Source organism: Paramormyrops kingsleyae, chromosome 3, assembly GCF_048594095.1.
Source record: "Paramormyrops kingsleyae isolate MSU_618 chromosome 3, PKINGS_0.4, whole genome shotgun sequence".
In the NCBI taxonomy this organism is placed as follows: domain Eukaryota; kingdom Metazoa; phylum Chordata; class Actinopteri; order Osteoglossiformes; family Mormyridae; genus Paramormyrops; species Paramormyrops kingsleyae.
The window spans coordinates 26,044,822-26,058,904 of NC_132799.1; the positions used below are offsets into that span (position 1 = coordinate 26,044,822).

A 14,083-nucleotide genomic window follows, 5' to 3' on the forward strand; every position below is an offset into this window, starting at 1 on the left:
CTGTTTAATTGCTACTTGACGGCATATTTCTCTCTGGTACAACAGCACAAGTCTTTCTCAAGATAACGCTGACCATTGATTTTTCCTCCTTGTCACCTCGTGCTTTCTTCCAGGAGCAGTACGTCTTCATCTATGACGCCCTGGTGGAGGCCATCTTGAGCAGGGAGACAGAGGTTCTTTCTGCCCACATCCACAGCTATGTGAACAACCTTCTGATTCAGGGGCCGTCTGGCCACACACACCTGGAGAAGCAGTTCAAGGTAGCAGCTGTCTTCCGAGCAGAGGAGACATCTCGAATAACGGTGTAGGAAATCAGCTCAGAAGTGGCCTTCCCGTGGAAACGAAAGCCTAGCAGCTCTGTATAATACTTGGGTGCCTGTTTCCTCCGCAGTTATGAGAGCCCTTTCCATGTAATAACTGAAGTTTTGTGTTTATGTAAACACTCAGTGTGGGTTTACATGCTCCTACAGATGATAACCAAGGTCAACACCAAGCAAGGCGACTACTCTACTGCCCTGAAACCGTGCAACAGGGATAAAAACAGGACCTCCTCAGTCTTTCCTGGTGAGTACCATGGAATTCCTGATTCAGGTCAGCATGGTGACATGGGCATTTTCATTGTCCTCTATATATGCACACCTTTATGGTCAACGCAGCTGCTATGGCAGCCAGGAACTGGACGTTACCACAGCAAAGGAACTGTCTGTTGGTCTTCCTTCCTTCATTAGCTAACATCGACCAAAAGATGGAGCGAATTAATTTCTTACAACCTTTTACCATTCATGTATGTAAGCCTTCAACCACAGCACTTGGTACCTCTGGGTATCTCTTGTGATTTTCAACATGTACATTACAGTGGAGAGATCCAGAGTGTGTCTGTCAATGTTGGCGGGGGAGACATCGGACTACATCAACGCATCCTATGTCATGGTGAGTGGAGTATGGGGCCGTGGTGTTATAGTGACCCCTAGTGCTTGTTGGTGGAATGACAGCAGTTCTGACAGAGTCTACATTTCAGGGATACCACCACAGCTGTGAGTTCATTGTGACCCAAAGGCCACTTCCCAGCACCATGCCGGACTTCTGGAGAATGGTCTGGGATCACAGCAGTCAGGTCATTGTGGCACTGCAAGGCCAGGTGGGTAACTTAAAACAGACCAGAGAAACTGGCCTGGTCCTAGCAGAAAGACTGTAGAGAAATCATTCCCGTTTTGTTGCAACCCCTCAGGCAGAAGATTATGCCTACTGGCCAGCCAGAGGCCAGCCTATCCGATACGAGACGTTCTCCGTCACCTTCACAGGAGAAGACCACATTTGCCTGTCCAATGAGGAGATGCTGGTGGTGCAGGACTTTATTCTGGAGGCCACGCAGGTAACATACGGCACCTGGTGTGTCTATCTCAGCCAAAGGGACCTTTTTGGTATCTACACAAAAAAAATATGATCTTCTGCTGAGCGCACCCTGTTCCTGAGGTGAAGCACTGCCCCTTCACTCAAGAAGTTTGTCTCATTTAGTGGCCGAGTTACAAAAAAACAGTCTCTTTTATAGAATTTAGCTTTAATGTTAATTGGTGCTAAATGACTCTGTGTAAAGTTATAAGGGAATAAGAGACTTAAGTGACTGCCAGGAAATGTGAAAATGGAATTCAATAAACATTTAGCACGCTTCAGCAGAGAGCATCTGTTACTCACCAAGCTGTCAGATCGCCATCTGTACTGGACGGTGAGTAATCACTTCTGCTCACTGCAGACACACACATACACACACACACACACACACACACACACACACACACACACACCAATAGACAGGCATACACACACACACACCGATACACAGGCATACACAAACATGTAAATATGAACGCATGCATGTACATACACACGAATACTCATATGCCCGCATGCATATACATACACCAGGATAGTAAACACATGTAAACGTATACACATATATACATGCGCACACACAGGTGATCATAAACACACCCATGCAGGCACACACACCAATATAGCCACATACATACTTAGCTGTACACACTTGCGTGTTTTATCCAGACACAGACACACTGGCACACAGTGCTTTTTGTGGTTTATGTATATTTTACATTGTGAGGACCAGATGTCCCCACAACGTGATAAAAACCTGTTATTTTGACTGTGGGGATCATTATTTTGTTACCACCAGGGAAGCTCAGTTTTATAAAAATATGTGACTGCAATCAAAAAAACTAAAAATGCCAAAAGTCTTGTATTTTGTTTTGTTACTAATGGTCCGGGTGGGTGGGGATGCAGTGTTGCCTCACACCTCTGCGACCAGGGTTCGAGTCTCCGCCATGGCTCCATGTGTGTGGAGTTTGCATGTTCTCCCCGTGTCATCATGGGGTTTCCTACGAGTACTCTGGTTTCCCCCCACAGTCCAAAACATGCTGAGCCTGACTAGAGTGACCCAATTGCCCATAGAGGTGTGTGTGGTGTGTGTGTGTCGTGCAATGGGTTGGCGCCCCGTCCTGGGTTGTTCCCTGCCTTGCACCCACAGCCTCCGGGATGGGCTCCGGAGCCACGTAACCCCGAATAGGATAAGCAGTTACAGGAAATGGATTGGTGGTCTAAGGTTAGGGTAGGGGTTAAAGTCGTCATAGTTGGGATTAGGGATTTTCCCATAGAGATGAATGGACGGGCCCCAATAAAATATGAATAGATATTTTTGTGTGTACCACGCACTGCCCCCCCCCCCCAGGATGACTACGTGCTGGCCGTGCGGCAGTACCTAGCACCTCGGTGGCCCGACCCGGACGGCCCCATCAGCAACACCTTCGAGCTGATCAGCACTGTAGGAAGGACCAGCGCCCCCCAGGACGGACCCATGGTGGTGTACGACAAGTAAGGCATTGTCAGTCAGAGCCTTTAATGTCAGTCGCTTCGTTCACAGCTGTAACAGCGGACATTTCCCACTGTGCGGCGGACCCACTTGCCACCACAAACGTCAAATGCCTCTATTATACAATGGCGGGTGGAAGCTACCGAAATATGTTTTATATGTCTAGGCATTACCCAGCATTCCCAAACTCCTCCTACTCCCCCAGTCTCGATTTACTTCATGCGCAGAAGCTAAACTATTTCTCATGGGAAATTGGAAGAACTTGAGAACGGAGAATGGATGAACGTGGGAGGAGAGATGCGTGTGCGTGTTGATAAAAATGTCCAGAGCGCTGTCTGCGAATTTTCTAGAGTTATTCAAGTGCATATTCATTAAAGTGCCGTATTTGTTGACATGTCTGCATTGTGCCGCTGGTTCCCATCTACAGCCATGGGGGTGTGGCTGCCGCAACCTTCTGCACCCTCAAGACCCTGGTGAACCAGCTGGAGGAGGAGAAGTCCATAGATGTCTATCAGGTGGTCAGGATGACTAACTTGATGAGACCGGGAGTCTTCACAGACATCGTGAGTGGAGCCCATCTGGTGTTCAGTGCCACGTTTGCGCTCTTGGCGTGTGCTCAGTGCCGTTCCCTAACACACCGTAATGCTCCCCTGATCCAGGATCAGTACCAGTTCCTGTACAAGGCCATCCTGAGCCTGGTGAGCACAAAAGAGGACGAGCACACCCTCCACACGGCTGACAATGGCACAGTGCCGGCCCGCACCGGTAATGCCGCCGAGAGCTTGGAGTCTCTAGTGTAACCATGGCAACGGCCATTTGGCACACAACCGCCTCTGAATGAGCTGCATCTCTTATTGACACTTTAGCGGGGGGGGGGGCAAACCAAAAGCGTTTAGTCCGTTTCCTGCAAGCCTGTTTTTTTCCTGCCGAAGTGACCTGACATTACTGGACACAGTGTAAGCCTGAACCACGTGCCTTTCTGTAATTCATGTCTGTAACCTTAACTGCTTTGGTTCCGGTTGTGTTAAACTTCAGTAGAGTCTTATTTTGCAAAATGTCTGTTACTAAGCATAAGCTTCTTATTCTGCATTGCTGCTTTCACTAAGATGTAATAAGTCTGCTGATGTCCCTCTTTGACTCTTCCTGTTTTCTATTTCAAATGTAAATAATCACCTTTTCACGACTTTCTTTTGGGATCCTAGCATGGGGAAATTTTAATGTGTATATAGTATGACTTAGAGATCAACAGATCAATATTCTATTTATATGAGTAGATTTTATATTTGACTATCAGTCCAATTTCCTAGACCTTTTTTATTTTTAAATGTACGGCAGCATTCTAACTGTAGTTGAATGGCTGTAAATGATTTTATTTCTGTTACTGTGTTTTATGATTTCCCACATGATGTTCATGTTGATTTTTAAGCCACGATTAGATTAAAATGTAAAAATAACCCTGGCGAAATGTCATGTAGCATAGATGCGCTGGTGCCCGTATTTAATCAGTGGGACAAAACCTGCAGGAAACAAGGGCCAACCCTGTGACATCACGCTCGCAGGGCCAGCGCTGTGACATCACGCTCGCAGGACCAGCGCTGTGACATCACGCTCGCAGTAAACAAACACCAGGAATCAGCCAGGAGTTATTTACAATCACAACCACCATGTATTACAGTGTCTGTCAGCCAGACCCCCCGAAATAAGGACATTCACTTAATTCATTACATAAGGAGTTCATTAAAACAAATTTTTAAATCCATTTTATAATTTCCTGTCTGATTAGTACAAGACAAGGAGAGCATTTCAAAACTCCTGCCTGGCTGTTGTGATGAAGGCTTTTCTCCATTTTAATATCATTGAGAAACCAACGTTAGTCCTTGAGAGATGGATTACGCTTCTGGGAGCTGAAATGGAGGTAAGGAAATGATAAATCCATAGGGCAAAGGGTGACTGTGATTAATGTCTAGTCTGTAATCCAGTCTAAGACCACGGAAATGTTCATTTTGCTGGGATAAAATAGGCTGTGTCCAGACAGAATCTTAAACATTCATCATAGCGTCATTTACATCCCCAGTAGGAGGTTGGATATTTTCAAGTTCAGAGTTTTGAGGAATGCAGCATGGTGTACAATACTCCTAATATTGAATGATATATAGAATATAGGCTTTTTCCTTCAGATAATCCATGCACAGAACCGTGGTATCATGCATTTTGACCAATCAGATGGTGGTGATGCAACCTGCTGGGTTTGGTCACGCTCTCGGCCCTGCTAGTAGGCGTGGGACTGTTAAATATTCTTGGGGGGGTAACCCCACCACCAGGCAAACCAAGTCTTACTTGCTGGTCAAAAATTTTAATAGTGACACTTTAATAGTCTTAGCTGCCTTTTGCAGGTTGTTTATTCTTTATGAAGGACAATTATATTATATACCATGTTATATATACCCATGTTATATATACCATATTATATATACCACATTATATATACCCATGCATTGCTCCCCTGGGTGCTAAATGGTAGCTACCTACTGCTATGTCACATATAGTTTAAATGCAGAGGACACATTTCACTGTGGTGTGCAACAACAATGATACTTTCACTGTGTTACATTATTTGGCAGATCATTATCTTTGCACCTTAAAAGTGGAGAGTGGAGAGTGGGGAGTGGGGAGTGGCTCAGCAGGTTAAGTCTCTGTGCCTGTGATCCAGAGGTCGCTGGTTCGAGCCTCAGCAAAGAGTAATTGTTCTATAGTTACGTTATCCGGCAGACCATTATGTTGACCACTTAAGGCTAGGTGGTCAGAGGCTGGATGGTGGCGCGACGCACTAAGTGTCCATCCCTATGATCCAGAGGTCACTGGTTCAAGCCTCAGCAAAGAGTGACATCCATCTATTATGCTACGTTATCCGGCAGACCATTATGTTGACCTCTTAAGGGTAGGTGGTCGGTGGCGCGACGCACTAAGTCGCCGTCCCTGTGATCCGGAGGTCGTTGGTTCGAGCCTCAGCAAAGACTAATTGTTCTATAGTTAAGTTATCCGGCAGACCATTATGTTGACCCCTTAAGGGAAGGCGGTCAGAGGCTGGATGGTGGCGCGACGCACTAAGTCTCTGTCCCTGTGATCTGGAGGTCGCTGGTTCGAGCCTCAGTAAAGAGTGACATCCATCTATTATGCTACGTTATCCGGCAGACCATTATGTTGACCCCTTAAGGGTAGGTGGTCGGAGGCCGTCCCGTGAAACATTGTAATGTATTTGTGCAAATGACAAATAAAAAGTAAAGAACAGAGTTAGTAACTACCCAGGGTGGGGATCCTTACTCAAGGGCCCAACTGTGGAATTACTCTGCCAACTCTGGGACTTGAACCTGCAACTTTCTGATCACAGGCATAGCAGCTTAACCCACTGAGCCAGTGTCCCCCAAACCAAGAAGGATTTCCTATCCACAAATCAATGACAGCTGACAAAACAGTAAAATACACCAGACTATCTGTATGGCCCTTGGTGTTAAGGTAAGGTGGGGCCAGGAAGCAGGCTGGCGTGTCTGAGATTTGGTCTACAGGCCTCGCCTGTGTCGGGGCAGGTCCTACTGATGCACAGTCCTCTGGCCGACAGTCGCTGCAGCACAGGGCCATAGATACTCCTGCTGAGAGGCAGCACCAGGCCCTTCCTCTCGATCTCACCTGTCCAGTAACAAGTTAACATTTCACTTCTAAGCAAAAAAGCCAAGGCAGCAAAAAGTGAATCAGCTTTCAGATACGCATGTAAATGGCACCCAGGGAAACAAGTACAAATCTCAGGTCGGCGCCTCTGATGTGTCGGCCACCGGGCTGGGACCCTTACCATCCATCAGCATGCGAGCGACAATGGCAGCAGGGAAGCCCACGGTCCTGGCCATAGCAGAGTGGCCGCCGGGCTCTCCGAAGAGAAGTAGCTCCGCACGGCGGGTCTCCAGCTCCCCGCCATGGCCACGGACTCCCACCTCGTTCCTCAGAATGACCATGTCCCGCTCACCCGGCTCTGCGTTAGCAAGTCAGGCAAGGACAGAAGGGAGAAAGGAAAATAAAATGCATTTATATGCCTTGATATTTTCTACTTTAAGAGTTGCAAAAGAAATAATATCCTTAGAGCAAAATTAATGCTAAATGAAAATAACTGATATGCATGAAACACCTACAGAACAGCTGTACTTTGGAAACTTAACAAAGGTATATCCATATTATTCATTAGTTGCATACTCATATTCACATCCAGCAAAAATCAAAGGCTATTCTGCATTATAAAATAATATTAAGTATACAACAGTCTGACTAAAGCACATAAATTCATCTGTTGTACTGTTGTGGCTGATATCCTTATAACAAGTAAACAAAACTGATTAAAAACACGGTAGATGTACACAAAGATGTACACATTCCATTTATTAACATTTTCAAATTAATCTGAGACTTAACAGAAATACCTCCTCTGATGACCAGGCATTACAGATTCTAAAACGTTTTACATATTGCACAGTGTCAGTGCGGTCAGTGACCTCTGAGGGTCACCGTTTGCGAGGCATCACACACAAATTAATGACACGTCTCCATATGTCAGACCTCCGGCACCTTGCTCTCATCCTGGGTGTGCGACACGGACACTCCTTAAATCCAACTCTTAAAGCACTAGCACACAAAGTAGCATTCAGAACGATGAGTGACAACCCCCTCCCACCCTTACCAAAATGGAGCTTGGCTTCCAAATGCTTCGTGACAGCTTCCAGGACGGAGTCCGCCTGGGGGAGGGGGTTGTCTCCGAGCATGCCAAACCTGGCCGGTTAAAGGGGGGAGGATTGTCTCAATAATGATGCACCACCTTAACACCACAGGTTCTATCAAGGTCTTACCACTTGAGCACCTCCATCTTGCCCTGGTCCCTTCCCAACTTGTCACATACAGCGTCATGGAAAGCTTCAGTGCTGGCTGAAGCTGGAACCCCAATGAGGTGGGAGATGAGATCCTTCTGTGGGAGGGGGCAGAGGCAGATGAGATTCCCTCTTCACGTTTTTTCCAAAGATTGCCAGGACTCCACATGACCTGAACTCATGCGTTACTGTAAGCTTGTTTTTCATTTGTTTAGGAGCAGATACTTAGGAGGATACTTCTTCAGTATCACCTGAAGGGGTGCAGCTATTCAAGGATAAGATGTACAGAGCAACAGCTCAAATGGCGCAAGCAAGCTGGTACCCAGGAGGCAGGCCTGTTAGAGGAGTCCCCTGCTGGAAAAGGGTCGGTGGTGATCAGGCCCAGCTTCACAAACCCGCTAATGGCACCAGAGAAGCCCTGCAATGAACCAGCGTGTGTGTAATAAGCAAATACTCATAACACTCATTTATCAAGTTCTCATTAACAGTGACCATGGGGAAATCACCTGCAGTGTTCAGGAATTTGGATTTTTTTTTTTTTTTAATGAGACATCTACAGTTCCTCTACATGGAAGGACAGCATCACTGATGATACCGAGCACTGACATAAGAACATAAGAACATAAGAACTATACAAACGAGAGGAGGCCATTCGGCCCATCGAGCTCGCTTGGGGAGAACTTAACTAATAGCTCAGAGTTGTTAAAATCTTATCTAGCCCTGATTTAAAGGAACCCAAGGATTCAGCTTGCACTACGTTATCAGGAAGACTATTCCATACTCTGACTACACGCTGTGTAAAGAAGTGCTTCCTTAAATCCAGTTTGAAATGTTCTCCCGCTAATTTCCACCTATGGCCACGAGTTCTTGTATTTGAACTAATGCTGAAGTAACTATTCGGTTGAACAGCATCCAAACCTGTTAGAATCTTATAGACCTGGATCATGTCCCCCCTCAGTCTCCTTTGCTTGAGGCTGAACAGATTTAGCTCAAATAACCTTTCCTCGTATGACATTCCTCTAAGACCAGGAATCATTCTTGTGGCCCTACGCTGCACCTTTTCTAAGGCCGCTATGTCCTTTTTAAGATATGGTGACCAAACCTGTACACAATATTCTAGGTGAGGTCTCACCAAGGAATTGTATAATCTTAGCATTACCTCCCTTGACTTAAACTCCACACACCTGGAGATGTACCCCAACATCCTATTGGCCTTTTTTATTGCTTCCCCACACTGGCGAGAATGAGACATGGAAGCATCAACATACACACCAAGGTCTTTCTCATAATCAGCTACCTTTATTTCAGTAGGTCCCATAAAATACCTGTACTTTATATTTCTGCTCCCTACATGGAGTACCTTACATTTGTCTATGTTAAATTTCATCTGCCAGGTGTCAGCCCAGTCACTAATTAAATTAAGATCCCGCTGTAGCTGCTGAGCCGCTAGTTCAGTATCTGCTACACCACCCACCTTGGTGTCATCTGCAAATTTCACCAGTTTACTGTATATATTGGTGTCTATATCATTTATGTAAATTAGGAACAAAAGTGGTCCTAAAATTGAACCCTGCGGTACCCCACTATGAACGCAGGCCCACTGTGACATCGAGCCTCTTATAACTACTCGCTGCTTCCTATCCGTTAACCAGTTATCAATCCAAGTCGCTACAGTTCCTAAAATACCTGTCGCTTTGAGTTTAAGTGAGAGCCTCTTGTGGGGAACAACATCAAAAGCCTTTTGGAAATCTAAATAGATGACATCATAGGCCTTCTTATCATCAACTTCCTGAGTAGCTTCCTCAAAAAACTCCAACAGATTTGTTAAACAGGATCTACCTCTCCTAAATCCATGCTGGCTATCCCTCAAAATGTTATTTGAGTCCAGGTAATCTACCATTTTCTCTTTGATTATAGCCTCCATAACTTTACCAGTTATACAAGTTAGACTGATTGGCCTATAGTTTGACAAATTACTTCTATCCCCTTTTTTGAAAATGGGCATTCAGAGTGAAGGTAGGCCGGCGTCAGGGGCTCTCCCCTCCCCACACGATCCGGGCCGTCAGACAAAGCCACCGGGGAGTTCAGGAGTGTGTCGAGTGGGTCATGAAACGAGAGCGAGACCTTGGAGAGCCGGGGAGAAGATGTGAGCGCGAGCAGCACGCGTACCCGGTAGCGGAGTGAGCCCCGAAGGACCGTGTGGGCCGACTCGATGCCGTACAGCCGGGCGTACGTGGTGCTGTCGCGGTTGGGGAGGCCCTCCAGGTCGAAGCCTGGCATGAAGTCCATAGGAGCAGCGGCTTCAAGCAGAGCCCCTCCTGGCGGAAAGGTCATAACCTGCCCAAGACACAGAAACTCACATGAGTTTACCGCTTAACAGTAACCTTTATGGCCCCTAGAGGTCACCGTACCTTATTGTCCTTTACGAAGGTGGCCGGGTTAAGGGTGTTGAGCAGAACTCCACGAGGACTCCAGCTGAACTTGTAGCGCAGGGGGTTTCCTGCACTCTCTGGGGCGGGGAGCCCCCCACAGTACGAGATGTAGGATTCCACCTGATCCCAAAGTCAGAGGCAACAGCATACAGCTAGCACACATATTAGGTTTTACTGGGGCATGAAGGACACGGTGCAGAAATGGAGGAACACAAGGCATCTATCTCCCTGGTTTGTACATCTCTGTATTACTCATCCATGTTGGCAATGCACCAGACAGCTGAAGCCAACTCTGCATGAAGCATGAAGCTTTGCTCATACAAAAAACATTCAGGGACATCATTAGTTCTTAGGACCGGGACATCACGCACAGTGCACCCTTCCTCCTTGGCCTGGTCGATGCACTCCATGGCCAGCATGTGGTCTATGCCCGGGTCCAACCCCATCTCACACACCATGGTGATGCCAGCCTCTTCCGCACTGCAAAAATACAGGTGGAACGACATGTGAACTACAGCATGGTCACATGGTGATAACCACCCAAATGTTGATTTTAAAGCCAATTACACTCCTTCACGCACAAAACAACATTTATGCATTTTTAACTTTATGAATATGTCAGTCATCCTACCGACTCTGAAGCTCTCTCAAGGCAGGACAAACATAGCTGGCAGTCACCAAATTCACCTTCTTCCTGATGCAATGTTCAGCAATCATGGCGTGATGCTGGTAAGGAAGCAGACTGCAGAAGACCCATCATCTCCAGCATGTTCATACACCCAACTCCCCAAGCCTATGCATTCAGTCTCGAGGTTCCTCCAGTACCTGATAACAACATCATGGTCCTTGACCAGAGACTCAAGGAGGCTCTGCTGGCTTGTGACATCCAGCATCACGGCGGTAGTGTTGGGGTATCTGGCAGCGAGCTTCTCTGCCTGATTCATCATGACCGAGGCTGAATTACAAACAGAACATCATAAAGGGCTGCATTCAATGGTCATTACCATAAATCACATCTACATACTGTACAATTATATGTAATTTCGTAAAGGAATGTTTACAGTCCAGTGGTTCCCCTAGGTTTACAGCTTTCGGGGGGGGGGGGGGGGGGGGGGAGGCAGACGGACACCGACAGGATTCATGGTGTTCATGTGTTTCTTTTAATGACAGCAATGTTTCTTTTAATAAGCAACCTTTGGCCAGGCAGACGTGGCTCCTTACCTACAGTGACCTGAGTCCCAGGATCCAGTGTCAGGTACTCAATAGCAGGAGCCGCTACGTACCCAGACCCCAGCAGCAATACTCGCTTCTTAAGGTCCATCTTATTCCCTGAAACACAAATTACGCCAAGTCAATACAAAATATCGGTGCTGCAGTATTACAGAGTGTAATAATTAAACTAGATTTCAGAGAACACTCACGGCTGATGCTCGGACTAATTAAACTAGCCTGATTGCTAAGTGACATTATCTAGGAGGCCACTGGAAATTACTGAGCAGCTCCTTAAAACTAACATTTACCTGGGCTCCCATAAAAGGAAGCAAACAGCCAATCAGCAGAGTAATTACCGAAACTGAATCCAACACCTCCAGCGGGTACAAGTGTGACCTGCTATTATTCCTTAAGCATCGCCATGTGGTCTTGCCAAATAAGGCTTTCACGAGATGCATTTTTTATTAAAATGTTACCAGATGAAGAAAACATAAATGGGTTTGCAGGATTGCCTTAAAAGACCCGTTGGTTGGGTGGAGGGGGTGAAAAAAATTCTCACCATATTTAAACTTTCACCCCCCGCACCTGCCGGGATACCTTCTCCCAAAAACTTCCACAACAAACTATCTCCTCATTTTAACATCACAGAAATGACGCACCTTCTGTCCTCACAACAGCGGGCACACTCCTTCACAACAGAATGGTGTCCATATTTAAAATTATTTTCATCTCATTATATAGACAACTTAGGAAATATCGCAAAAAAGGGTAACAAAACACTTCTAACTTGCCCGGGCAAGTTTACTACTACACAGTTTAATTTACCTGTTGGAATCAGGAAATGGTATCAAGACAGGTTAGAGCTGTCATCTCATAAAAACCACAGATAAGGGCTACAAACTGGAACTGCACGTCCACATTTCCTTCGGGCACAGCCACGTCTCGTTATAATACACCAGATTGCTACGTATCACGGGTAAGAAACCAAATTCGCCGACAGTAACGACCCAGAATGAGAGTACGAGAAACAAACATTATATGTCAAAAAAGTCACTGTACTCTCACTAAATACAGCTTCGCATATAACTGTGTTCGTGAAATAAATTCGACGATGTAGTAAGATGAGGCAGAGAGTTAAACCCTCCACCAAGGTTATGAATCTTGCAGCGTCGGTAAGAATATCTAACCGACGGGCGACCAAGTCAGTGATCCGGTGCAACGGCGTTTGTTTTCCGACAACGGCGTTTAAACGCCCGGTATGCCCCCGCAAACGAATCCGGCTAATTCACTGCGTGACACAGCGGAGTTTTTCGTTATTCTTATGAAGACAGACACATTTATAACGACAGTCACCGTCTCCTACGTACCTAAGTTTGGTAAGTTCACTAAAGCGTCTTACTGTACGTCAGGCGGGAGATGCGCATGCCCCTCAGGCGGCTCATTCAGCGCGTGACCCGTCGCGCGCACCAATGGCGTACGGATGCACGGGACCAGCCTCCGGCCGGCCCCGCCCCCTGGCGAGGAGACGGTGGCATGATGGAGCCGGACTGCATTCTCAGTTAGTGATGAGTGCCAGCGCTCTAACTTATTTAACTCACGGAAGGGGCGGAGGGTCGAGCAGCAGCCACTGTCAACGTGATCCCACAACAGCATACAAAACGGACAACATATGAAAGGGATCATCCACCGGCTCATCCCCACATGGAAATGGCTGTATTTCTCCATTTTATTTGTTAATTGCTCCATCCACCATTATCTTTACCCGTTTGTTCTATTCAGGGTTCGCGGGGGGTTCAGAGCCTATCCTGGAGGCTACGGGCGCGAGGCAGGGAACAACCAAGAATGGGGCACCAACCCATCGCAGGGCACACTCACACACCATTCACTCAAACAGGTACACTGAGGGGCAATTTGGTGAATGTGAGGGAGCAGTATGTCTACCTCACATGTATTCTTTGTGTCTTGGTTATATAGCTACATGAAATGTAAGTCATTTTAATCGCATTTGAAATGATAGCCCAAATGCTCTATTCCAAATGCAGGGGGCGCAATTCTGCTTTCCAGCTCTGCGCCTTATACTTAAACTGCTGTAACTAGCGTCGCATACACGCGAAATAAAGATATATGTATAGCCCTAGTATTAAGGTGCATAAAAATAGCTCCTTGCCGTCGGGGTATCATTTATCAGGCACTCGGTTTTTTTTCCACGTAAAATAAACAATATTCCTTATAACACGAACATAAAACTAGGTGGTGGGGGGGGGGTGCTAACTTTATCACAGAACTTAAACTACTGAAGGTTTAAATAATAAAACTTAATAAATGCAACATTTAGTCTGATGATGCGGTGAATGGGGGTTTTCCTGTAGGGAGGCATGTTTCAAACGTTAGTTTATAATATTTATAGCTATTTAATGTGTTCTCGTTGTGGCAACACTACAATGGAGAATTTTAGAATACCTAAATCAGTTACATTTATTCGTTTAATGCTACGTGTAATTAACAGACATGATAAGTAATACTTAACTACCAAGTCGATGTCAAAACATGTGCCATTCTGTCTTATAACTAAAATTCATAATTGTATTATTGTTATTATTATTATTATTATCGCTGTTATTATTGTTGTTGTTTTTCGCCTGAAAAACTCAAAA

General features: G+C 46.0%; 2 protein-coding genes across 5 annotated transcripts in view; one reads left to right on the forward strand and one right to left on the reverse strand.

The window, feature by feature from the left end:
• The window catches only part of LOC111857481 (receptor-type tyrosine-protein phosphatase gamma-like), a 38,072-nt gene extending 33,737 nt beyond the window's left edge, over positions 1 to 4,335 (forward strand). For all 3 annotated transcript variants that reach the window (XM_023838403.2, XM_023838410.2, XM_023838419.2), the window contains 8 exons: positions 114 to 260; positions 471 to 564; positions 857 to 930; positions 1,019 to 1,138; positions 1,229 to 1,372; positions 2,741 to 2,883; positions 3,309 to 3,444; positions 3,541 to 4,335. In XM_023838403.2, coding sequence (XP_023694171.2) covers positions 114 to 260; positions 471 to 564; positions 857 to 930; positions 1,019 to 1,138; positions 1,229 to 1,372; positions 2,741 to 2,883; positions 3,309 to 3,444; positions 3,541 to 3,681 — 999 coding nt within the window. In that variant the 3' untranslated portion in view covers positions 3,682 to 4,335. The remainder of the gene's footprint in view (positions 1 to 113; positions 261 to 470; positions 565 to 856; positions 931 to 1,018; positions 1,139 to 1,228; positions 1,373 to 2,740; positions 2,884 to 3,308; positions 3,445 to 3,540) is intronic.
• A 189-nt stretch (positions 4,336 to 4,524) lies between these two features.
• Positions 4,525 to 12,883, reverse strand: LOC111857529 (alpha-aminoadipic semialdehyde synthase, mitochondrial-like). 2 transcript variants are annotated; one of them, XM_072709967.1, is made up of 12 exons: positions 12,797 to 12,883; positions 11,439 to 11,546; positions 11,043 to 11,172; positions 10,849 to 10,959; positions 10,589 to 10,697; positions 10,197 to 10,337; positions 9,955 to 10,122; positions 8,108 to 8,203; positions 7,768 to 7,883; positions 7,602 to 7,690; positions 6,726 to 6,902; positions 4,525 to 6,565 (listed from the first exon to the last, which is right to left on the reverse strand). In XM_072709967.1, exons 2-12 carry the CDS (start codon positions 11,536 to 11,538, stop codon positions 6,390 to 6,392), a joined length of 1,413 nt encoding a protein of 470 aa, XP_072566068.1. In that variant the 5' UTR covers positions 11,539 to 11,546; positions 12,797 to 12,883; the 3' UTR covers positions 4,525 to 6,389. The 2 variants fall into 2 exon arrangements, with proteins under 2 accessions (XP_072566068.1, XP_072566070.1); XM_072709969.1 differs by lacking the exon at positions 12,797 to 12,883 and adding an exon at positions 12,255 to 12,787.
• Between the last annotated feature and the right edge of the window lie 1,200 nt (positions 12,884 to 14,083).

Bases quoted from the DNA above. Each gene is read 5' to 3' on its own strand.
- LOC111857529 (XM_072709967.1), bottom strand. From the start codon at position 11,538: ATGGACCTTAAGAAGCGAGTATTGCTGCTGGGGTCTGGGTACGTAGCG. The intron at 8,204-9,954 runs GTACGCGTGCTG...GGTTCATTGCAG, and splicing joins GGGGCTCACTCCGCTACCGG to GGCTTCTCTGGTGCCATTAG. The intron at 7,884-8,107 runs GTACCAGCTTGC...CCCCTCCCACAG, and splicing joins CTAACAGGCCTGCCTCCTGG to AAGGATCTCATCTCCCACCT.